At 37.9% G+C, this 26304-nt stretch overlaps 2 protein-coding genes across 8 annotated transcripts in view; one reads left to right on the top strand and one right to left on the bottom strand.

The window, feature by feature from the left end:
- pdia5 (protein disulfide isomerase family A, member 5) overlaps nt 1-3197 on the bottom strand; it is a 49233-nt gene extending 46036 nt beyond the window's left edge. The window contains 1 exon segment of the mRNA XM_056755767.1: nt 3082-3197. Within this exon segment, the coding sequence (XP_056611745.1) occupies nt 3082-3186 (105 nt within the window). The 5' untranslated portion in view covers nt 3187-3197.
- Nucleotides 3198-3329: 132 nt separating this feature from the next.
- sema5ba (sema domain, seven thrombospondin repeats (type 1 and type 1-like), transmembrane domain (TM) and short cytoplasmic domain, (semaphorin) 5Ba) overlaps nt 3330-26304 on the top strand; it is a 131581-nt gene continuing 108606 nt past the window's right edge. For 2 of the 7 annotated variants that reach the window (XM_056754518.1, XM_056754517.1), the window contains exons 1-2: nt 21981-22434; nt 24297-24366. The gene's annotated coding sequence lies outside the window, so the exon portion shown is untranslated. Of the gene's footprint in view, nt 3614-21978; nt 22435-24260; nt 24367-26304 lie in introns of those variants that run through there. The other 5 variants (XM_056754519.1, XM_056754513.1, XM_056754515.1 and 2 more) reach the window with 4 other exon arrangements.

Genomic DNA, 26304 nt, shown 5'->3' with positions numbered 1-26304 from the left:
AGACAAAAGAGTCACTGTACAATGTCTATTCACATCAGTATTCCGACCCTGTTTGCGGCACCACCTATTCTCCAAACATTCAGTCTAGACCTGACAGTCGACCAATAGAACGGGCCCATTACTGTCTGGCAATCATCATGTTCTGTACCTGTTACAAAGACTTCCATTTGGCTTTCCATGAGCGTCAGTGTTCAACGTGGACATTATCCCAACAATGCATCCTCTTTCACAAAACTGTCATTGTTATTATCATCATCCCCTAAACAGCACTGAGGGACAGGCTTGATCATTTCACGTCGATCAATGGTAAGTAAAGAGAACAAGCTGGAGAAACCACACGCTGTGGCACTTCTCATCTGATGAGCAGCTATGGCTCGAGGGAGAACATGCAGTGAAGAAACATGGTGATGAAGAAACACGTTTTTCTGTCTCAACCTAGCCGAGTGTCTTTGTTGCTGCTTTCTGATGGAAGTCCTCTTGGACTCTTTGACTCAACAGGGATGGTCTGCAAATCATTAACTTGCAAATAAACATTCTTCAACAGTCAAATATGACAGATCATAGCAGTGTGAAGAACAGTTATGGCAATTTTCACTTTCTTTATAACTCTGCTTCTTCCTTCCCTTAAAAATGTTCTCCTCAGAACAGGGAAAATGAATATCATGAAGAAAGAGATTTCGGAGTAAAATGTGAAAATTCAAAGTGCTACATGACATTTGGAGATAATGTAGAGCAGTGTCGGCAAGCATAACTGCAAGTTATATTGCACAGTAACAAATTCTATGAATATAGCTAATGTTTCACGTTTTCAGTCGTATCTCAGGGCAACAGCTAATATTAACAACATAGATTCAGCCAGAAGTTACAAATCATCATATACTCAACCTTGTGGCGTTACGAAAACAATTATTTTTATTCGGCCGTGAAATGACTGTCAGGTCAAATCATGCTTATTTGAAAAGTGCTCAGAAAATACATATTGTTTGAAAGGAGCAAAACATTACCTAATGTGTTCAGTGAGCAAGCCAAACACGACAAGAAACGCTACATAACACGTTTGATATTTTCATTCGGTTAGGACGAGTTTCTGTTGTCCATGCAATGAAATTGAATGTGACTTTTACCGACAATAGTTATGGAGTAGTATAGACTGTTCAGTTATGTCAAAAATTATAACTATGATTATTCCGGCCAGTATGGAGATCATTTTTATTTAACATGATTATTTACTGACTTTTAAAACAACAACAAACTTTTTTTACATGAATTCCACTGAAAAACAAAAATAAATATTGAAAAAAAGCTGCACCAGATTCCAGCACAATGGCATGCTGCCCAATAAATGTCTCACCTCGGTTATTTTGTAAATCGCTGAAAACCAAAATTGATGATAATGATTAATTAAGATTAATTGTACAGTCCTACTTGAAGTTATGAATCATCATCCATATAAAAAATCTGAATTAGGCATTCTGCTTAACATCTCGGATTCACAGGCAAAAAAACATGTTGTAAAGACATTGCAATTACGAAAACTTTTTATTTAACAACAGATCATGATATTCCAGTACCAAATTCTTCTCCAACTATTATTGCAAGTTATAAAAAATAAGCAATTTCAAGACAACTACCACCAACATCTTTTATATTTTAAAGATCTAGGTTTCTAAATGTAATCTATGCACTCAATCCTTCAGTCAAGGACACCTATGCACAACATGAAAGACATTTTAAACAGCACGGAAAATACTTAAACACTAAAAATGATTGATCTTACATATTGCAAAAACATCTTGCTTAATCAGCAGTGGAATCTGTCATTGCACGCGTTGTGCGTACAACATCACAAATCTGCTAAATATACAGCAACAATGATTCAGCACAAAATGCTTTTACTCAAACACCATTAGGGGCTTGGGATTCCGCAAATATGACGTGCACAATTCACATACACGGGAAATGAGTGCCCCTCCGAATTTTCTGCAGATCTATGAGTCAAACATACCCACACACTAGCCCTGAGAGTCAAGTTAAATGTAACTGTAACTGAGTGGCTGAAGTTTATATGATATGCATGGGGATGCCAACACGGATAGCTATTCTACAATACAGTAGGGTGCGAGATGCCTGGATGCCTGCAAACTTTGCCTGGATGAAGAGATTTTATAAATTGCTCTGACAAGCGGGAGGGCTTGAGAGAAGTAAGGATACCAGAAAGTGGTAGCCCAACCCTGACAAAGTCCCCTCAGTAAGAGTACCTTTGTTTGCTGTGGCAGGCGCAAAACAGGATGTAAGAATGGAAAGCTCCTGCATAATGAGAGTTGACTGACGTGGCCATTAGACTATGTTGTTGAGTATTGTGCGTATTGATTCACTTGGAATTTGTAAATGAGGGTGATGTACTTCAAACTAAAGCAAATTAAACGGGGTTAAAGACATCCAAACAGTACAAGCTCATTTCTGCCCTAAAACTAACTAAAGAAGAAGAGGAGGTTATATCAGAAAGAAAAGTTACAGTACATGTCCACGCCCAAGTCAAAATGACAAGATGTTGCCAATCAAAAAGTTATCAGTTGCATGAGTCCTTAAGAAAATGATCCGTGATTTTACTACTGGAAGTTTAATATTTAAAAGACTGATGGTATTCAATCTGATATGGTTAATGCACTTTTACCATAAACAAATCATGATCAATAGTTCTAAGGGAATGCTACGATAGTTCAAATGCACATCTGAAATAAGTCAAATGCAACATTTCGTTTGATCATACAAGAGGATGTATTTCATATCATATAATATCATCGGACAGTGTTCAGACATGAAACGAACTGTGCAGTTGCACATACGTATTGAACATAAAACAAGACCTGCTCAAACTAAAATGAATGAGAATGAATGATCGGATTGAGCTCCAGTGTGTGAGTGTCTTCTGCTGTCAACTTTAAGCCAAGGGCTGCAAGGAAGAGAGAAGATCATTCTCTTTTGTTTCGTTTTCGTCTTAAATGAAACACGCAACTCTCCGAAAGGCTACATTCGTATTAACGCTTCCATAAACCCGTGAATTTATTTTAAAAGACTCACCAACGATAAGAATAAGAACATTTCGATCAGTCTCTTACGTCTCCCGTATCGGTTCCCAGAAGCCATGATGCCGCTGCCACGTCTGGCTACGCAAGCGCAATCCATTCTCCTCGAGATCCCTGGAGGCCGCAATGCTTCTTAGGAAGTGTAGTTTTGCGCGAGATGTAGTTTTAACGAGGCGTGGAAGTTAGCGGGCCTGTGGTTTACATACATGTTAACATTCAAATGTGTGTGAGGCGCATGCAAATTGTGATTTATTCAGCAATTTAGGAGCGGTGGAGCGTTGTTTTAAACTGGTTAAACAAAACTGAAGAACTACATTAGCTAACGGGGAAGTATAACACTGAGAGTTAATTCGGAAAAGATATACAGTGATACGAGATGGTAAAAAATGGTAAAATGCTAAATTACTGCTAAATGAATGTATATTTATTGTTAATAATACTCAGTATAAACTATTAAAGTAAACAACGCCATGTAACAAAATGTATGTAAGTTACCTAGCATAACCGTGCTGTCCTGTCCTTTAAAGGTAAGTTCCTCAGTATTGTACAGTCATCGTTTCATTGATATTTATGTTTATTAATAAATATTTTTTATAGTTTAACGTTTTGTTTTATGTGTTTGAATTTACTGTGGTGATTTGGGGAATCTATTTAATAAGTTACTTAATTATTCTTGTCATATTTGGTCGTGCTTGAGTCAGACACTTTTGTACAATGCCACCACCTGGATGTGACAGTGGCCTACTGGTACCACAAAACTGTTTCAATTGAGTCTCGAAAATGCTCGTTTTCTATTACTACAACTTGAAGTGTTTAAGTCATATGTACTATCAAAGCTTTTAAAATTGGTAAAAGTTTTATCAGTAGTTTTAATCATTGAGTTTTTTTATAACCTTTATTTTCAGAAACACTGTTAAAAGTGAAATTAGTTACAATTGTGAAGCAATGATCGATATTTACAAATAACTAATCTATATAGCCGAATGCGTAGCCTACCTATAATATGCCAAGCATGGCAATTCAATTGGCTTCAACCATAAAACTTCTTGGAGTAGATAAGATTTGTCCATTCCCTGCACCAACACAAAGGTGTCATAGTTAAATTGTACCATGTAAAATGTATGATAGGTACATAGAAGTCATGTAAATGTATATATCATGTTATATGAGGTGGTATTCATTCAGTATAGTTAAACTGATCCCATCATTGTACCATAGCATAACATAGTTACAGAGTAGGCTACCTTTTAGCGAGGTTTATTGTTTAAACGCATTAAAAACTATGAAATAATGATATGATACATTGGTACTTTTGTCAACACTGTCCAACTCTAAACAGTTAATTGATTGCCATGGTACCCCACAGATTCTAGGGACAAACTATTCAGGCTGAATACAGGGGTGTTGCTGAACCCCAACAACATAGTAATATGAATCTTTAAAACACTTCATAGGAAAGGTTGTTATTACGTAATTGTTTTTATAACGTGAACCGAAACCTCACCAGCTCTTGTACCGTTTGCGTCACACATGTGACGTCGAGCGTCATTTAAGAGTGTGCGCCCCTATTAGTTTGATTTTTATCTGCCCTTCTGTAGTAGCTCTCTCTCTCCAGCACGGCGCAGTAAAGCAGCAGCTGCGGGTCGATCGGTGGAAGTCATTCACAGAAAAGGGATACTGCACAGACAGGAGAGATACCCAAAGCGGAGAGTGCGCTTTATACCTTACGGTTTATGTACGATCCTGTTTTTATTCAGTGAGGACATCAGAAGGTAAAGCAGTAATATTGCCTCGACTGTTTATCTTATTATATATAAATACGTGCTTTTTGCTGTAGGATGCGACTGTGAAGTAGTTGGAGAACTTAGAAAAGAGTTATGCTTGCAAATAGTGATATAGGATACTTTTGGACGTTTGTATACGGGAAGATGCGATCTGGCCATAGTGATGCGAATTTTTCTCCAGTTTTTGAAGGAAAGTACTGATTTGTTCATATAATTCAACATGAGTGTGACTCTTATGTTACTCTTAAGAATTCTTTTTAATTTATTACTTTTAGAAATAACAACTTTGGAAGTCAGGTTAAACGAGATGATGTCAATTTTTTCAATATTTTTGTTTTCTTTGTTTTTATAAAGTCTTAATATTTTATTAACATTTCACGATAAACAACCCCTTTTTGGGGATGTAATATTTTGCAAACATGCATTTTAATAGACAGGTGTTCAGTTGGCGTTAATTTTACCGAACAATATCCAGTACATTATGGCTTTTCCTTTATTCTGACATGGATTTACTCGCAGCTCACGTCCTATCCAGGGTCCGAAGAATTTTGCTTTAGACTTGTATCGTACGCCATCTAAACCCATAGTATGCTCTGTTTATCTCTTTCTACTCGTATTGCTTGATTTTGTTTGGTTTAGGAGAATGATATACTTTTGCACAGAGCTTGTGAATGAGGTGTAGAACGAAATGCCATGTCTAACACCTATTAAATTTCGCAAACCTACATATGTCGTTGTGTTTTGTGGGATCTCTAAGCATCAACAGATTTATATTTTAAACGATTTTAATTATTTTAGTGTCGTCTATTTTTATCCGAAATATGTTTATGTGAATTCACGGAAGCTAATATATAGTTGACTTATAGGCTATATTCATGACATTGAACCAGGCGCTGAACCATGTGGTCCAAAACATCTGTCACATTTGAGGTACACAAGAAAGCAACTGTTTCATCTTTCGAATTTTCTTTGATTGCTAACATGTCCTTTATATTTTGTGTCTGACAGTTTTAAGTCGTCAATGTTCAGCCTTTTACAATTTCTTTGTGAGCTAAAATCGTGGCTTTGTTACTCTCGGGGGTTCTTTCTACAGCTGTATTCTCTGAATGTGACAATCTGGCTGTTTAAAGTTTTATGTGGCTTTGTTTGTTTTCTTTGTATTCGTTTTGCCAAAACAATGTGTTTAAAACGTGATGAAAATGTCTATTGTTTATGATGTTGAAGTTGAAGTCGGCTCGTGGCGGAGCGGAGTGCAGGTGTACGGAACACAGACTCCAGCACTGGCTTTTACACGATAGGGGGCAGTGTCGAGTCTTGTAGCCTATGCACACAGAGCAGTTGCTGTTAGGAAGATAAACCTGTGCAAAAACGATATTTTCATGTTATCCTGGCATGAAAAGGTTTTTAATTCCAGAGCTCTTCCATATTGCAGTTTATCTTTAATTCGCAAATATACATAAAACATCTAACAAGGTCATTTGGTTCACTTGAAAAGTACAAATGGGTATCTTATAATAGAACTAAACCCACAGGAAGGTATCTTCTCGGCACTGCTCAGGTGAAAATATAGCTTAACATTAACTTTCCTGAAAATGAAATACACTTAAAATGTAATAAAAAGCAAACCGCTGACGCTGTCCAAATGTGTTCAGACTCTTACATTTCACATCATTGTCTCATCGTATTATAATGAATGAAACGTGATTTATGTCATTTTAAGTTAAAGTCCAAGCGCTTTAGTAGATCAAGAATTGTAAGCTTATATGCTTTTCTGTTACACGTGAGGTTTAATTTAATAATCATCCATATGAGTTGGGGAAATGCTTTAATAATTTATTTTAATAATAATTGTCTAGCAGCTCTTGAAAAGAACATCATTATGTGGTGGAATGTAGGTGAATATCTAGATGCTTTATTTCCTAAAGAATCACACACCGCTACATTGGGAACACTTGCATACAGCTTGCTTTGAAGTTCTGTTTGTATTTTATGGGCCTCATTTCACCCTTGTTTTGGTTAAGAAGGTCTTATGATCTTCCCAACTTCTATAACCCAAGACCCCATTGTATGTAATTCAAAGTGTGAATAAATGAGCTGTAGTTTAGTATCCTTCAGACGCTACAGAGATATTTACCCGAGCTTACCCAACTTACATATTCTAGTCAAGCACCGTCCGTCCACTTATTTCTCAAACATCACTCATAGATCTTTACGTACACATGTCTCTTGGAATAGCATATAGATATGTTAATGGTGGTTTAGTTGTGTTGCCACACACATGTATAAAGCATCTGCATTGTACATTAATGGCGCTTGGTCACTATTTCCATAGGTGCATTTGTAAAGTTATTTTCAAAGTCAAGTCCAAGAGAAGGATAACTAACCACAAGGAGTTTCTTTATAGTCCCATTATGACTTACTTCCATGGGTCTGACACTCTGCAGTAGATTTTTATCATTCATGCGATGAAGGGTGTTATTAGGTCTGGATCTATTGTGTTTGTTTACGGGTGCCTGAGGCGGCTTGTGAACGTCTCCCTCAACCAAGGAGTTCATTTGTTTACAGGTCGACCGAGGCTTTTGTGTACGAATATTAATATTCATATAGCCGCCCCCCCCACCGCCATCATTGCATGTGCCAGTTGATTCATGTGTTTTCAAAGTCCATGAGGCCCCTCTTTTCAAATGCAAAGCAGGTTTTCATCAATGATGATCTGATGAGATCTCGTCAGTTTAAAATGTGCATCGTAGACGTTCTCTTAGCAATTGCGAGGGACCCTCAAGTACCACAGCGAGCGACACCCGTAACAAGACCTGTAAGAGGAAGATCTGATCAATTGCATCTGATATAAGCATAAATAATTTTAGATCTTGGGAAAAGATGACTTAGTAGCCCTTATCAAACTTTCAGTGGCGCATAAGATGTGCCATCTGAATTATTTCTGATGCCGAGCGATCGTCGGCAAGGGAAGAGTGTGAATGAAAGTTTAATGGGAAAGAACTTGATCTGACTGGCAGCAGATATGACTGCATGGACTATAGAGTGACAGTGCCAAGGGTTCTTCTGCCCTGTGTCGGGGTTAGTGAGGGTAACTGAGCTTATAAAGACTCACCATAATCTCCAGGTGTAAAGCTAGAGAACTTGAAAACGTTCCCTCTCAAGCTGCCAGAGGTTTCTTTGAGTTCGTCAAACAATTTTAAACCTTAATTTAGCAATCTAACTGAAAGCATTTTTCTATTGTTGCAGAACTTGTATGTCTAAATTTTTAATTAAAGATTTGCAATTCTGCTTAAGGCACACAGAATTAGACTTACCCTAATGATATCTTTGATAAGCGCTGTACTATTCGGATACAATTTTTCAACTAATGTGCATGCCCGTTTGTCTAAAGTAAAGGTAGTTTTCATGCCATTTGTGAGTCAACATCGTTTAGTTTCTTCACTTTAGCATTCAGGGAAGAAATGGCATATGTGTGGATCTTGATCTATGGTAATATGTTGCTGTTTAAATGCACGGTATTCTGTGTTTTAAAGCACTTGAGACAAGTGTGAGGTAACAGGAAGGTTGTGTACTGCCGCCAGCGCAGACTGAGTCGTCTGACCCGACACTTAGCTTTAGTCTTTATAGCACACTTGCAGACAGCTTTCTAAAAAGCTTTTCCTAATTAGATAAGAGCTACGCATGAGGTCAAATTAGATTTTTAGTTCTGTTATATTTAACTGTGTGCTTTAAGTTTTTTATTAATATAACTTGCAAAGCACATTTACATTGCTTTTCAGAGATCTGTTCTAATATTGATATTTTTGGCACTCAGCCTGCCATATGTTTATCTCTGTAGAATAAACTCACTTGCGGAATCTTAAACAATTACGTAGAATTTAATCATTTTAAATCATTTATTTAAAGGGACAGTTCACCCAAAAATAAAATTTTGGTCATGATTTATTCACCCCCAAGTTGTTCCAAATCTGTATACATTTATTTGTTCTGATGAACACAGAGAAAGATATTTGGAAGAATGCTTGTAACCAAACAGTTCTTGGCCCTCATTGACTACCATAGAAAAAATGACAATGGTAGTTAAAAGTGCCCCAGAACTGTTTGCTTTCCTGCAGTCTTTAAAATATCTGCTTTTTTGTTTAAAAACAAAGAAATTAATAAAGGTATTATTCCTACTATGGTAGTCAATGGTGGCCAAGAACTGTCTGGTTACAAGCATTCCCTTAAAAATATTTCACTGTGTTTATCAGAACAAAGAATTTATACTGTGTCTGGAACAACTTGAGGGCGAGTAAGTGGTGACGGAACAGTTCACCCATTTTTGGGCGACAAAGACATTTTTTTAACAAAGACGATTGGCTACGTGTTACACATAATGTATATATTTTGCTGATTAACAGTGATAGATTCACAATTTATTATAACATTAAATACAAAGTTGTTTAGCCCACAGCTGTGCCTTGTCCTGGGCACATGGAGCTGTCAGTTTTGAAAGAGCGAAGTTAGCTTGTGCCGTTCCCAGGCCGTGTCTTGAAGCAAATAAAGGTTTTTGTGATGCTTCGATGCCTGATTGGTGTGAATTGTTCCTTTTAATGAATATCTTCATTATTATTCTTGCTATCAAGGGGTAGAACAGAATAGAACAGAAGGAATTTGGCTGCACTTGGCTGCTTCTCAAGAATATTGTAGGAACGCCCGCAATCTTTTGTTTTGTGAAAAGAATGGCTGGTGTGGTGTGAATTAAATGTATCTGCAAATCAGTTCACCAACTAGTTTGTAAAAAAAAAATTATCTTGAATACGGATGCATATGGTTATAAACCCCCAGCTGTCCATCGCACACCTCTTTGTGGAAGGATGGTTGCGCACTACTTAGCCTGTGAAATGTGATCAGTTATATGGCTACTCACTGTCTGCAGTACTAATTAATACTTGATGTGATTGAAGGCGCTCAATTTGTCTGGAGTCTTATCTTGTCAGCACGTTTGTATCAGCTTTTTTATAACGTCTTGCAGACAGACGACATATGAAATAAAACAAACAATTAAGCCTTCGAACCAACAATTATGTCTCATGTTGTCATGGAGATGTTTCTACACAAATGAAGTGAGACGCATTGCTCACTCTTGTGGGTTCTAATTAAATGAATGCAATACTTCATGCTTCCTGTAATTTTCACAGTCGAAAAAGCATTGAATGAAAATTTCTCATAAGAGTCCCTGTCATCTCAGGAAAGCATGTTTAGATGCTCTACAGCAAATTGCAATGTGTGAACCATAAGCAGCTTGTGTTTTTTAAAAACATTTAATATTGGTAAAGCTGGTGTTCTCCACCTCGCTGTCAAAAGAAGGATGCGGTTGTATGAAAGCGGACGTGAAGGCATGCATCTTTTCTTTGGCATTGTCTGGTCCAAGGAGGCTTCAATGAGGAGACGGGGAAGAGGGTAGAGACCAAAATGCTCCCACAGTTGATTTGCCCATTGTGGGGGAGGAACACTATTCCCATTGATGGTGTTGTTGGTGAAGCCCCCAAAAGCTGGAGAAACGGGGGCCCATTCAGTGCAATGGGTGACCCTGCACATCTATGGTAGATGGGTGTTAGTGCTTTTGTGGTGCACGGTGGGAACATTGTCCCCCTTCTGGTGATTTAATATGGTCCAAGGCATTTTTGGTGTTTCTCCTAAAATCTTTTGCCCTATGGCACAAGTCTGTTTCACCAAGTAAAATGTGAATTTATGTTTAAACGTGATTGTGATACTATATGTCTCTTTTGATTTTGAAAAGGTGAATTTAGCATCTAACGATCTGTGTTGGTCTTTGGTTAAAGGGGTGATTCGTCGGAAATACGTGTTTTTCTTTGTCTTTGGTGTTTTATAAGTTGCCCATGCATGTATTAGACACGTAAAATTGCAAAAATGTAAGTGTCGGAACAAAAGATGTATTTTATCTAGAAGCTAATGCTCACCCAGACCTGCCTGAAACGGCTCGTGTAACCACACCCCGTCGAATCTACTTCAGTTCGTAACACGATTTGACTAAGACCACCCAAATCTAAACGCAAGTATGGTGGACTGGGCGGTCTTGTATATCTCATTGTACCGTCGCAGCCTGATGTTCCGAATATGGTAAGAGGCGTAGCATATCCGTGCAGTATTCGACCAATCACTACGCACTATTGAACTGGTTAATCATAGCACACCTCAGATTTAAGAGCGATGAGCTTTTTTAAAAAATCAGGGCGTTTCAGGACAGCAGAATATTTTGGGTTCTTCTCATTCATAGTTTATCAAAAGTCAACGTTTATCTCCTATGCTAATTTCTATAAAATAATTTTAAGGCCAACTCATTTGTAACCATTTAAATTTTTCTCAGTGATTTTGTGAGAAAGTTCCAAGACCCTTTTGGGCTTTTCCATCCCCTAAAGAAACATTCAAGGGGAAAAAAAAACAGAGGAATCTGAGCATTGCAATAACTTGGCTTTACATTTGACAAATTATACATGATGATATAATTCCACCACTGTCTAGATACTGAAGATTTTCTCACAACCTTCTCGCTGTAAGTGACAGTCCACCGAGACTCTGTAATCCTGTGTTTGCACACCTGATTTTTATCAGAACCTCTAAAAGCAACAGAGAAATCAATTTCTTTCAGCTCAACTCAATAAAATGACAGGTTATTATTTAGTTTCACAATTCGCTCTTTTATCCTCTGACTGACTGTCATTTACAGAACTGTATGAACTGTGATATTGAATATTGATAGGTAATTTGAAAAGGGCACAATAGACCTACGCATTTCTAAAACGTGGATGTCAATGGAATGCCTTTCTGAATGACATACCTTGTAAGCACTGGCTGTAAAATGAGATATTAATTGCCCTTTGCTTTTAGTCACTTATAAATACAGAATGGACAATAGCTCTCTGAATGCAAAAGACCCCCAGAGTCTCTTATCAGATGCGTTCAGGATCGAATCTATGGCTTCAGGTATCATATCGCTCTGAAATGAGTGGATATTCCTCCTGTGGTCTCAACTCCATTCAAGAAGTTTACTCCGAGATGTTTTTTACTTGTAAATTTTTAATTCTGCCATTATTTACTCACCCTCAAGTTGTAGTAACAACACAAACTAAGGTAGTTTTGGAGCTTTTTGACTTCTCCATAGATTGCAACGCAACCAAACACATGAGCCACATGACAGTGCATCCGGTCGTGTGGCTCTCGGGAAGGCACCCTGGAAACTAACACTCAAATCTGGAAGTTTTTTAATATAGTCGTTAGTTTTGTTTGCTCACAAAAAGTATCCTTGACGCATTATATTCATTTATACTTAACCACCGGAGTCGCACGCACAATTTAACAATGTCTTTACGCACTTTGAGTGCTTTGAATATCTGTGACCTAATGTTGGTTGGATTTAAGCGTACAAGGTGATGTGTGTATTTAGCTGCCTAGTTTTTATTGAAAATGTATTTTTGCACACATAGTACCTCAGCCAGAACCAATCAGAATTGCAAGAAATTACTGTGAAATATGTTTCGAACACTCTAGCTCTCATTGGTCAGAAAACAAATGGTCACGTCCCCATTCTCGCATAATTGGTTAAAACATCAATTTACCCCAAACTGATCATATCTGTGAATTTGTTGTCGTCATTTACTTATGTCTTGTACAAACTTTCTTGTGTACACTCTTGTGTGCTTTATTTACATTTAGGCTCAAAGTATTTTCATTTATTTTTCATTTGTAATTCATAATTTTTATGTTCTGAGTTATAAAGGTTTGGAATGGAATACGTAAATCAATCATGACAACTTTTTTTATTTTTGGGTGAACTGATTCTTCTGCCTGTGTCATTCATACTGGCCTTATTATGACACGCAAGCAAACAACAATCATATGATGGAACCACGGGTAACATTAATGTTGCGGTTGTTGCCTTTTATACCAACCATGCCCATTCTGTAGTGCTAATACCAAAACCTTTTCCTGGACTTGCCTATGCAGTGGGGTTGGTGGCTGTTTCTATAGTGATAAGAAATAGCTTTGTGTTGGGGCACAAAGGTCTGTCTGAAACACATCGACAGGCAGAACCTTGTTTGACAGTGATTAATGTCCAGTCCAAATCAACACAGAACATTCAGGGGACATCCATCCTGCTCTCATCAACGATCAGACAAGTTTGTTTATGTGGAGTTATGATTAATAATGATGCTTTAAATATGGGGGAAATCCAGGGGCTTGCCTTGTGTTGATAATCTGTCAGCGAGGACAAAGACGAATAAATGTGAAAACATTTTTAATCGATGCATTTCTTATTTGAGTTCTGGGCTTCTCTGTAAACATGGTTTGGCTGTGATGGGGCATGCGTCTTTGATGGTAAACAAAATAGGCTGTTTTTCTAAATAATCACAATAAATGGATGTGTTTGATTGACATACAGTACCATTTTTTAACACAAAATTGATTTTTTATTCTAAATTTAGAATATGACTAGCGGTTATGCATTATGGTTATGGCATGTTTTTACTCTCTGATGTAGACCATCCATCTATGATCTAATTGTGGGAAAAGCAGATAGAAAAGCAATCTAAGAGGTGGCCCTGTCCCCAGTGTAAGTCTGTGTCCTTTCAAGGTAATGGCTAATGTCAATATCGGAATATTATATTTGGGCTGGGATGGTTTTCTTAATTCACTTGAAATAACCCGTATAATAAGGATTTATGTGCATGAACATAGATGGATGGCTTTGTCCTTGGTTTAACATTAGTCAAGAGCCTTAACTGCAGTTCTGAGACAAATGTCTAATTTTCATTTCATCCATCTGATAATTCCTTCAGATCTCCCTGTAAAGGTTTTCATGCCATCCCAAGGCATTCATGCCAATCCTCATTTTGCTTCCAGGAATTATGTTGCAATATTATATAAAAACATACTTATACATATTTATGCATATAAAAAAACATATTTACGCTCTAGATGACAATCAGACTTGTAAATAATATGTTCTGATTTCATAATGGTTTACAGCAATACAGTAGTGTTTCACTTTAAATTGCAATGTGAAAAACAGGGCAAAAGATGATAGATTCATGAGAAGTGAATTGGTTTGGGGTGATCTGTACAGTTAAACGGATAGTTGACCCAAAAGTAAAAATTCTGTCATCATTTACTCACCCTCTTGTCATTTCAAACCTTATGACTTTCTTTCTTTGCAGAACACATGGAAAATATATTTTGAGAAAATTGGTAACCAAACAGCACGGGCACCCGTTCACTTTATTGTATTGACACAAAACTAATGCCAATGAATGGGTGCCGATTTACAACGTTCTTCAAACTACCTTCTTTCGTGTTCTGCAGCAAAAAAAGTCATACAGGTTTGAAAAAACAAGAGGGTGAGTGAATGATGCCATAATGTTTATTTTTGGGTGAACTATCACTTTTATTTCTGTACTGAATTTTAACACACCCCCTTACCTCACTAAATGGCAACCTAATGTAAAACTTGCAACCACTCACCATCCCTGACTTGAGGGAAGGTGGCAAACACGGCAACATATACTTGGAAGGGAGTGCTACACAAACACACTTGTATGAATCAGGCTAGCAAAATGTTTGATGTTTTTAAGTAAATATGTCTCTTTGCAGACGTCCCCTTCTAACACTTGAGTGCTATGCTTTGGACAAGGGCCCCATTGAAAACTTCCTAAGAGGGGAGTTTTAAAGTTTCAGTGGTTTTGAAGGGGGATAGGGACCTGCATGCCAACACAAGTACAAAGGCCCGCCAAAGGCCTCTCTCCATAGAGGTGGAGGGAGAGGGAGCGAGAGCCCTGAGTGGATAACAGGTTCAGTCGATCGGTGAATCTAAGCAATAGGTCCCTGGAGTACGAACAATGTTCCAAAATAAGGAAAACAATCAATCTAGTGGGTGTAAATAATGTATTGACCTTCACTTGCTTTTAAGTTTCTGTTTGTGCTTAAAGCTGCAGGAAAACACATGAAATGGATTCCATTTCCACTTTCTTGGTCTGTTATAATTTTCAGTTTGAGATCTGATACTGTCTATCTGGGATGGCTGTATTGCCCAACATGAATGGCATGTTATTAAGATCAGTAAAAAATCGCTAGTCTCCTTCAGGTTAACACAAAAAAGTCCCTCAGCTCTCTTAAACCAGGTATTTATGGGTACGTGAACTGAGGACTGTTCAAGAGACAATTACATCAATACCAAAAGATTTGCAGGTTTCAATATTAGTGGTTCTCAAGAGATCGTTGAAATGTCTCTTAAAGTGATAGTTCACCCAATAACGGGTGGTAGCCATTGACTTGCTTTGGATTTGTGAGAGCACAATAGAAGTGAATATTTATCGTCAATTTTTGGTTAACAAAATTCTTCAAAATATCTTCTATTATGTTCTGCGGAACCATGTTTTTATTCGTATGAATTTGTTTTTAATATATAGTTAGGGTTGTGATCTTGGATCAACGTTAGGGTACTTTTGCTGATAAATATGTTGGGAAAATGTTGTGCAACCTGCCCATGTTGTCATCTACCTACAGTATACTTGCTTCTACGTTATGATGTATTTAAGGTAATTTTTTTGCTCTCCTCATTTTGCACATTGAGTTGCATCTCCCCGTTGGTTTACCTGCTGTCAGAGCAGACCTGTGACACAAATTTGGGCCGGGCCCACCACTTCAATACCAGTGAAATCAAATCCCTCCATTACTTTAACACCTTCATGGGAAATAAGCTCATGGTGTACCTCATCATACTCTTTAACCCTGTGGTGCCAGTTCCATTTCAGCTGGCCTAGGGGGGTCTGCTCAGCCCATAGACACACGGAGCTGACACATAGAGGTTTAGATCCAATGCAGAGCCCACATGAGCCAACTTCACATTCCCCCGACCGAACAGCCCATCTTCCTCCAACTGTTAACAGTAAACATGTCTTAGCGTCTTAGTTGGCATGGAGCCCGGCAGCCCTCAGCAGTATACAATGTAGCGGCAGCCCATGCTTTGACTTTACAAAAGCGTGCTTCTATTTATTAGGCTTTGGAAAATGACAGAACTGCTGCCACTGTGCTGTGAATGGAATAAACAAGACATAAAATAGAAGCTTGTTAAGCGTAGACGGCCAATTTGTGCTGCCGTTATGCTGCGTTTAGTCTTTTCCCCCCTCCCTCCTGGAAGGTGGTGTCGGTGTCAACAGAAGCAAATGAAATGCCAACGTCAGATATAGTTTTATTTTCACGTCTCGCGCTGGGACATTTACAGCATCACCGTGAGCAAAATAAAGTCTGACTCTTGAATTAAAAGAAAAATCATTAACATTCCCAAAGGAACGCCTTTTATTTAATGAGATGGATAGATGGGGCTTTAAGAGAGAGATTTAATAACCAAAAACATTGCTGTAAATGACTCGCCGTTAAACCAGGTTGAGTGCTTTATAGAAACATTATCTTTATTGTGCCGAGAGTGTTAGTTAACAATCACAAGGCTTTATAGTGAAATGTTGACAGCTAGATAAATTTTGTCAGAGATGTGTCGGCTGTAACAGGATTTATTTTGCGTTTCCGTCTGCTATCCAAGCTGGTCGGTGAAAAACAGATAAAACTGTTAACAATGCAAGACAAGACTCCAGTCAGAACCTCTGAATGTGTTGCTTATCTATTTCACATCACTTCCGCTAATGAGTGTAAAACCAGGCAGACTCTTATCTGTAAGTGAGTGTAGGTTTGATTCTCCATCAGTTATCTCTGCTCTTTAAGTCTGCCCTCTGAAGTCTTAATAATGACATTGACAGAGACGCTGCTCAGAATAATGGCGGATTTATACAGTACGCGGTGAGCAGTGGTATTGCGCCTTTTTCTCTAGTTAAAGCATCCCAGGCACAGGCTTTTGAAAGAAATGCTAAATCTTCTAATTTGTGTTTGAGATTTTCGACGTATCGTACATCTCTATACGAAGCCATAAGAGTTAAAAATACATTTTCCTCCATCTTTTCAACGTTTTTCTACAAGATGAGTAAAATGTTGTTTGACTGTCTGGTAATACTCTGTTCACTGATTGGTTAAATACGACTCTGCTGCCGCTCACAAGAAGATAACATATTTTATATTCAATGGCACCTGCCTCAAAGAACCGCTTGTCTTCACTCCGCCAATTAAACCGTTTGTCTTTTGCCACTTACTGCATGTTTCCCATTGAAAATGAACTGGAAAAATGCGACTGCCGCGTACCGTGTGAATGGCCCATAACCCCATCCAGCCAACCGTCCGCCCGTCACAGTGCTACTTGGAGCGCCGGAGTACAAACAATGGTGTTCAGTGTATAACGCTGCCAAAGGTCACAGTAACATGTAGCTGTGAGGGCACATGAGCCATCCATGCATGTCAAACATGACAGATATCTCATGCAATTGAATCATACATGTACTTCAACTATCATCCTGTGCAAAACAATAGGCTTTATTGTATCAATTTAATGAGTAGATTGCATCAATACCTCAATCGCATCAATGCCTCTTGAAGTATTGATGTTGTGAATTCATGTTTTAATTAGTAAAAATAATAGTATAAGCAATATTTCTCGTCATGCTTACCTGTTTTAAGTTTATTGCAACCAAGAGTATCGTAATTGTCAATTGTCAGTTGAATTGAATAAATCAAGATTAGCCAATTGCATTGCAAAATAAATGTAAATTGTACAAAAATGTATGAATATAAGAAAAAGCGATACTGAAGCCCGTCATTGACACGACAGTAAAACGTAATAAAACGTATGAATAATATCATACAAATTGATACGAAGGATCGATCTAGTTAAAACAGTAGGAATTTTCGTGAGATTGTTTTGTTGAAGGGATAGTTCACCCAAAAATGTTTTTTTCAAACCTGTATAAATGTATTTGTTCTGATGAACACGGAGCAAGATATTTGGAAGAATGTTAGCAATTAAAATGTCTGGGGCATCATTGACCACTATTGTAGAAACAAATTACTGTATAATTGTTTTTGTTCTTTTGAACAAAAAATGAGATATTTTGAAGAATTTAGGAAAACAAACAGTTCTGGGGCCCCTTGGACAACTATTTAGATATTTTCTATGGAAGTCAATGGTGCCCCAGAAATCTCAATGGCTAACATTTTTCTTAATATCTTTCTTTGTGTTTAACAGAAACAAAGAAATGTATATAGTTACGGAATAACTCAAGGCTTATTAATTCAGGACAGAATTATGATATTTTGAATGCCTTGATAAGTCCCATTCATTAACGATAACCAGATGAAAGACTAACACGTTCGCATTAAATTGGCAAACCAGGAGTGCATGAGTTTATGCCCTGAAGCTTTGACAAAAGATAGTTAGGTCTCCCATTCAGGGGTTATTTGTTTTCTGTAATGATCTCATTAAAGCGAGAGGTTTACGCTGAATTGTTAATTACCCTGTTGTCCAGGAGGAGAGGGAGCGCTGTGGCTTTGTGATTCATCTGACTGGCAGTAATTACTCACAGGATTGGCACTTTATCCATTGACTTTAATTCTGTTTCATTACAGAAAAGTTACAGTGTTCATTAGTTTCAGAACTCCTAACAATGAGAAGAGTTCTTTGTTATACACTGAAACAGGTGAAGTTTTGATTGCACCAAGCATTGAGGGCTCGGCTGTGATCTCTGCTTTTCATCTTGCTCAAGGTTGATTTTGGTTGAGTTGTTCACTAACAGGAGTTTGATACTCTAATTCAGCACTTTTATTGAGACATATAGGTTTATCTTTAGCCACGACTATGCGTTAGTTAAATAAGGATTAGTATATTTGTTGACTTCATTAAAATACCTTAGATAAAAATATTACTGGTGTGAATATTGAGACAAAACAATGGCAATTACATATTTATAGTTATACCACGGGGCTGTGGAATGCTTCATTTTGATTGGCTGACGAAGGGTCAGTAAAACGCACACCTATGAAGTAGTTCCTGATCTGTTGACCGAATTACAGTTCGATATCACTGCGCCAAGTTTAATCGTTATAACGGATTTTAACTGTAGCTAGTCCACCACAAACAACATTGAAGACGATTTAAATTTCCAGAAATATCTTTTAATATTTATGGAAAGCAAGAAAATTTCGGCAATTGGACGAAAGCTGTACTTGACAGTGCTGAAGATGAAAAAAAATATAGCGAACATCAAAGGCAGCCACCATTAGCAAACGTCATAAAATGGTCAGTGAAGAACAACTAGACAAGTTTGAAGGTGGAAAACACCAAACAAACACCAAACAGACAACAGGTTGGGCAGTAAATGTGTTCTACGATTGGCTTTAAACAAAAAATCTGTCTGCTGAAGAGGTAGAAAGAGAGCGGGGCAAACGCTTTAAACAACAACCTGCGAGCTTTCTATGCAACTTCGAGAACTTTAGCTGGCACTAAATGAATAAATAAACATCGATTGAATACTTGTTCCGTTTTTTTTACATCATGCTTATGACTATAAAATACCAACAAAGTAGGTAGTCAAAGGGTTTTGTCATTACTATCACGTGTGCAAGCGCGCTCTCTCTCAAAGCCTTTAAAATGATGTCTTGGAATTACCGGCAGCTTCGGATGAGAAAATAGTCCCTCACTCACAGTAGCATGAAAAGAGCAGCAAGCATAACAAATCTCTTGAAATAAAACACCTGAAAAATTACTTGTGATGTGGTAACCGTGGTATAAGCGGAATAATTGACTGCGGTCCTTTCAATTATCGAAAGTTAATGCACACCCTGAGGTGGTCATGTGGCAACGACGCGAAGCGACAACGGCCCGTCGTCAATTATTCCTCACATATGTCAGGGCAATTTCATTTTCGTAACGACAACTCAAATTTTCATTTTGGTCTGGGACTTGTCTGTGAAACCGGGCATTAGACGCTGTGGAAATATACGAATGCAAAGAAGTAGACTTTGTAATCATATTTCTATGGACATTCTGCTTGTACGTTTAGTTTCACTAAATAACTCAAAAAACAAAGGTTAATGTACAGTTCTGCATCTGAATATCACGTTTAACTGCCTGAAGCAAAACCATGAGCATCTTTTAATGATTTAATGCCACAAATCTGGGAAACATTATAAATCCATTAGCTCATCCTCAGAAGCACTCAGCGCTACCTTAAGTAAAACAGCCAGCCTGCATTTTTGAGAACATTTTGAGTAGCAAGCATTTAAAGGATGCTGCTAAACTTGCCTATCTTGAGTTTGCATCAACCTGTTGCCAAGTTTCTCATACTGGGCGATGTAATATATTACTTTATGTCTAGTATGTTGTTGATAGTGACTATCTTGTAAAACATGTTATTGGCAGACCGAATCGTGTAGGTCGTGTAGTGCCACTCCAGACGTCTCACGTTCATTCAGTGCTGGATGTTATTAGATCCACTGTGGGAGATGTAATAACCGCAGCTGTGGTCACACAGAGTCAACGGCACAGGAGGTCCTCTATCACATTCGACGACGGTGCCTTTCACTGGCAGCCTTTTGTGTGTGTTTTGCATACCCAGCCCCCTGCTGACTACATGGAATCGATATAGACAATGACTTCATTCGTGTTACAGCCATTTTTTGCTCACATCTCTTTGTTTTGTAAATGACCCATATCTGTGTTTTATTTCTTTCCATCAATATAGGCTGTTTTTAGAGACATTTGGTAACCATGCGTAGAATTGTGCATCAGAGTCGGCACGTTTTAGCTTCCGTTTCTTTTTGTATTCTTACTGCAATAGGTTGAAAGGAACGACTTTAGCCAGAAAACTCCTGCTGAAGCCACGTAATCATTCTGCCACGGTCAGACCCAAATTAAAACTTTGAGATCAAACCCAGTACCTGCCTCAACTCTTCCCTTCCCACACAGCAGGATTCTGAATCTCCCCAGACTCCCTTAATCTAAGGCCCTGGGGGATCTTGTCAGAGCCTGTTAGTAAATGTTTATCCCACAGCGAACACCTGGCTGATCGCAGAATACACGTCCACGGTACACAGCTATCGCTCACCAGCCTTCTACCCATCTACCCTGAGCACCAACATGCTTAGATGCGAGCCACATCATAGTCCTGCCACTATGCAAGATGTCGCACCAAAAACTGATTCGCATAATCCTCATTCAGTTGCACATTTAATGAAACGTATTCCAGGTCTGTTAAAACCATTGAATGGAAAAGCTTTGAATGGTGACCTTTAACTTGAAATTATTACCCTTAGAGACCCTTGAACAATGTTATAATGCGTCATTGAGTACAATTACTTTTATGGATTTCTAATGATCTGACACAGGGACTCTTTAATTGCGTTCAATAGGAAATGTTTAATTAAATGTGCGAATTTTCAGACGCAGTCCAATTTATTGCAGTTCTTATTCAGCCTGCACCCCCGATTCAAGTTGCTATGCTGGTTATTTACATTTACATTTACGCATTTGGTAGATGCTTCTATCCAAAGCGACTTACATTGCATTATCCTATACATTTATACTTAGGCATATGCAATCCCCTGGGATCGAAACCACAACCTTGCATTGATAATGCAATGCTTTTACCACTGAGCTACAGGAAAGCTATGTTACGTATCCATTAAAGACATGAAAATGATATAGAGCAGGAAGTAGCTGTGTAGTTGAGTGTTGTAAATCACAGTGTCTTCTAAGGGCATTTAAAAGATTGGGCACCACCTGTTGAAGCTATGGTTTCTGAGTCCTGAAACGTGTGTCTCTGTTTCAATGACCTTTTAAAGCAGGAGCTCTCAGCGGTTGTTCATTGATTTATTGAACATGGCTTTGGTGCTCGAGTCAATCAGATCATACGAGCAGCGGATCATTGAAGGGCTTCATTATTTACTCTTTAATTACTTTGGCCCTGTGGCCTTTTTTCTGTCTCTCTGCTTTGCACTATACAATGCCGGACTAACCTTTGCTAGATCCTCTTAGGACAGAAAGACAGCAAAGCCCGGCACCCGGTTGGCAGACCTTTATGGAATGGGATGTCTGCTTTTCCTAATCTTAATTAACTTTTGAACAAAACTGCTTTTCTATTATAGTATCAGCGCTTGTTTTTGCAAGTCGTGAGTGGGCATGGGCCCAATACCGGTTTCAAGGTATACCGAGGTTTGAAAGAGTCAAGGTTTCAAAAACACAAAGAAATCAGTGATATCGTTACTGAGGTATGAGCTCTGTTTACACAAAAAATCATAATAATGTCATGTAATGCAATGTTTGATGTTTACGCCTAATATATGGGCTTTGACAAAAATATTTTTTTTGAAAGAGTAGTATAATTTTAAGGCTTAATTTTTACCTGACATATATGTATACGCAGACATTTGAAAATAACACCTTTTAGTGTTGTAATTGCAATAACATGAAACAATATGAAGTGCTATTAATACTTTGCTATTTTCATTATAGCATAGGGTCAACAATGGAGAAACCCAACCGCTGGGCTTGTTTTAACCCTTTTGGCAACGATGGGTTAAAGTCAATAAGGAATAGGCTATGACATCGCCCAGCGGCATTATAAAGTGAGGTGGGTCTGGGACGAGCTGCGCAGATACACATCTTCTTTATATAGCACATGCTATATGTGTCATGTGCACAGCGCAAGCTTCACATTTATAAAGGGAGGCCCGTATTGTATTGTTATGTTATATTCAATAAAAACAGTTATAAATTAAAGGGCATCATTTTTATAAAACGCAAGCTGCCCTGACACTCGTCTTCTTCCTACAACGTTGGCAGCGCAGACACGCGTCTCCTTAACACTGTTATAAAATCAAGCCGGTCTGTGCAATAAAAAGCTCTTTTTACAGTGCAATCTCCACAGTTATAAAGTCAGGCCAGTCTGATCTGTACAGTGTGAGGTTTTATCCTAATTAACTTTGTTCATATTTGTTGACAACGTGATTTGCAGCCAGCAGCACAGAGTCACATGACGAAAGTGAAAGCACAATGAGAGTAGTTTGGGGAGTGTTCAAAGCATTATGGTCAGTTAATGAGAGCGACCTGCTTGTGCCATCCCAGCATGTCACAAGGTCACTTCACCTCAATGGGGGAAGAAACTTTCATTCAATCACCAGAATCTTTAACAGTCTTTAAATATACACACTTTATAAAATGCTGAAATTTTCAACCTATCGTTGGCTCAGAAAGGGATGAACCGCAGTGTTAAATTAACCCAGAAAATGTTTATATTTGACCATACATAGGTTAAGTAACAACCCAACAGCTGGGTCCTTCTTTTTGTGATCGAATGCTGGGTTGAAAACCCTCCGGCATTTATAGAGTGCATGTACAGTACAATACTAAACAATACATTACAGATCCTACACAATTGCTGCTACTGTCCTATATGGAGATTTGGAATAGCCTTGTTATACACTCTCCTGTTTGTGTTATTCTCATTTGCAGCGGATAAAAGCATCTGCTAAATGAGTAAATGTAACAGAAATGTATACTGTACATAAACTAAACACTTCATCTTTAATCGGAATTGGTGATGTCTATCATTTAGCCCAGAGTGCCAGCAAATGTAACTAATTCATTTGGGTGCCAAGGATGGAGGCGGATGATGCTTCCATTAGCTGGTTTAAATATAAATGTTTCATGAACTGTTGTCTGGTCACTTTAAATTAGTACATTCCATGCTTGTTGAAATCACGCTGCCCTGAGGATACTTGTAAGTGCTTTAACTGCTTTTTAAGCTTCTAGGAACTGTGTCGATTCTTTCTGTGAAGCAATGTTTTCTGAACGAGGGATTGGTGAACTCTTAAGGGGATTTTGATGAGACGGTTCCTATCCTAGTTATATGTTGAAAACAAACTATAAGTAAGCCATTTGTAGGCTGTTTTCCCAAAAAGTGTCTCTGTGGTGTTTTTTAAACATTGCTCTGTTTGTTTGAGTAGTCTGGCATGTCAGTCTGGCTCATCTAATAGCTGTTTATTTGGAAGTGGAAGATGGGAGTGGGATGTACTATGGGCGGGGATTGTTTGGTACACCTGTATGAGAACGTTCAAGAATTGTATTATCTGTGCTGTAGGTTTAGTTTCTAATCCAATATGATGTTAATAATCATGGCAGATAAAAAAAAAAATATTGACTGGGGTGGAAGAATCGTATCGTAAAAAATAAATAAATAATATTCACATAATTTTGTTAATTTGTTGAATAAGATTTCTTTGTTCTGCAATTGTAAATTGCAAAACAGTAATCGCCAGTTCAATTCAAATTCTCAAATCGCATTGAAACGGACCCAACCCCTTCATTCACAATCATTCCCAACCCTGTTTTTAAAACAGTGTTTATTTATAAGTGTAGAGACTAACAAAGAGCACCTTCTCTGACTCTACAGAATAAAATACTGATGTTTGTCTTCTGATTTTCTCTTTAAAGGGTACAAAAGGATTGCTGTGTGGTTGTCGTAGCCCTGAAGTCTTAAGAATGGCCTGCTCGTGATGCTTGTGTAAGTCTTTTTCTCCTTTTTCACAATGTGCAGGACATCATTAACCAAAAAGCTCCTATCTTTAAAACTGAAGTTTTAAATAATGTAGTCAATTAAACTACATTTAATTTTGTGGCATGTTATTTATGGATGCTGAAGAAACTTTTGATACAGTGGTTAAATTGTCAATTCATAAAGATCAGGAGCTTTAAAAAGCATCATAAACATATTGCGATCATAGTCTTGTCTGTTTTTAAGGTCTGCTACTTGAACCATTCACAGAAGCTTGTGTTCAGCCATTCATTCAAATATGACATGTTATTGTTGACACAAATGGCATTGATTCATGCACGTGCATGTCTTCTGAAGACTTGGAATATCGCACATAGATCACTTTAATGGTTCATTTTTTCGTGTTTGTTTTTGTCCTTTTGGACTTCCACTGCAGTTATATGGTAAACGTTTTTAAATGATTCTTCAGGAATGTCTACTTTTGTGTTTCACTGAAAAGTAAAGAAAATAACACGGTAAAGAGCGTTTTCAATTTTGGATAAAGTTTTCAATTTTCTTTCCCAAGAATTCAATTCAAAGTGAAATTCTCCAGTTTTCATAGAGAATCTGCTTGAGGTTTCACACTTTGTCTTTCCTGTTCTTTTTAGCTTTTGTTTTTGTCACCCCCCTCACACTCCGCTCTCTGTTTCCCCGTCTCTGTGACCGTGGACAAAGTCACGGAGCCTTTCAAGTCAAATCTCTTTATTCTGTGTCAGAAATTGAGTGTTCTGAAAAGGAGCGTTCTGGCGGATAAAACCGGGTTGAAACTTTTATAGCTGCCATTTATGGAGCGGCGCAGCCTAGGGTTCTTCTCCCGTCCTCAAAGGAAACCGTAGGAAGGCCTGACATATTTAATTGGCTATTTGTAAGTTAATAAAAGCTTATATGTTGATGTGTTTGACAAATCACAAGAGCTTTTTCACATCCATTTAATCATCTGACAATTTTCCCACTTTGGTATAAAATTGTACATTTTGAAGAAACTCTGAATTTGTTTGCTGAAGATGCACATTTCTTCGGTTGTTATCCTGGCGAGGGTAGATGTCATTTTGACAGCTTGTTTTTACATAATTAAAATGCATCCCGAGCTGATTTAACTTTATATTTTGGAAGAAAATGAAGCCTGTTTGTTTGATTATTAACATTTGCATTATCCAATTTTTTTGTGACAATTTCCCCAATTTCCATTTAAAAAATTTGTGTTCTGACGTTTTGATTTGCAATGACTTATTTAGGAAATGACTATAATGAAATATGTACATCAGCTCAAATTAAAGGCAGTACAACAAATAGTACCCAGATGTTGAGTGTGCTAGCACATAGTAGCAAAAAATCTTTACAACTAGGCTTCATTGTATGTAGTGTGATGTTTTTTTTATTTGAGGGTAAATTGTAACCCGAACATCCTCTTGAGAGATTTTGTAAGAATCACCCTGTGTCTTAACTTTGCAGAGGATGTAGATAATGAATTGCCAAGCACCTGGAACCATTAATCCATTTATTTCCACTTTCCCCATTCTCTGTCTCTGTCCCCAAACATCTTCTAGATACAGAACCGCACCCCACTTCCTCCTTATTTTGTACTCTACATTGCAATATCCCTAAAAGTTTTTTTCCACCAGTGACCTAATCCAGCTGAATGACATCATTTCTGCAGCTGTAGAATTTGTTTTCATTCGCCAATACGCTTCTCTGGGAAGAAGCTCCTTTTTTGTATGTTGCTGGTCTTCTGTGCCCTTTCAGTGCGGCCAGGAGCTGCGGCGTTGTTTTAATTTCTACCCACCGTTGTTTGCAGACATTCGGTTCGGGATGACAATGAGCCGGAAGAAAACAAGCCTTTTACGATATGAATAGAGTAGGCACTAGAATGGGACTTGTGATCTGTAAGCTAGCTTTTAAAGGTCTGTT

The sequence above is a fragment of the Triplophysa dalaica genome, chromosome 8, assembly GCF_015846415.1.
Source record: "Triplophysa dalaica isolate WHDGS20190420 chromosome 8, ASM1584641v1, whole genome shotgun sequence".
Classification (NCBI taxonomy): domain Eukaryota; kingdom Metazoa; phylum Chordata; class Actinopteri; order Cypriniformes; family Nemacheilidae; genus Triplophysa; species Triplophysa dalaica.
This window is presented reverse-complemented; position numbering and strand designations above follow the sequence as displayed.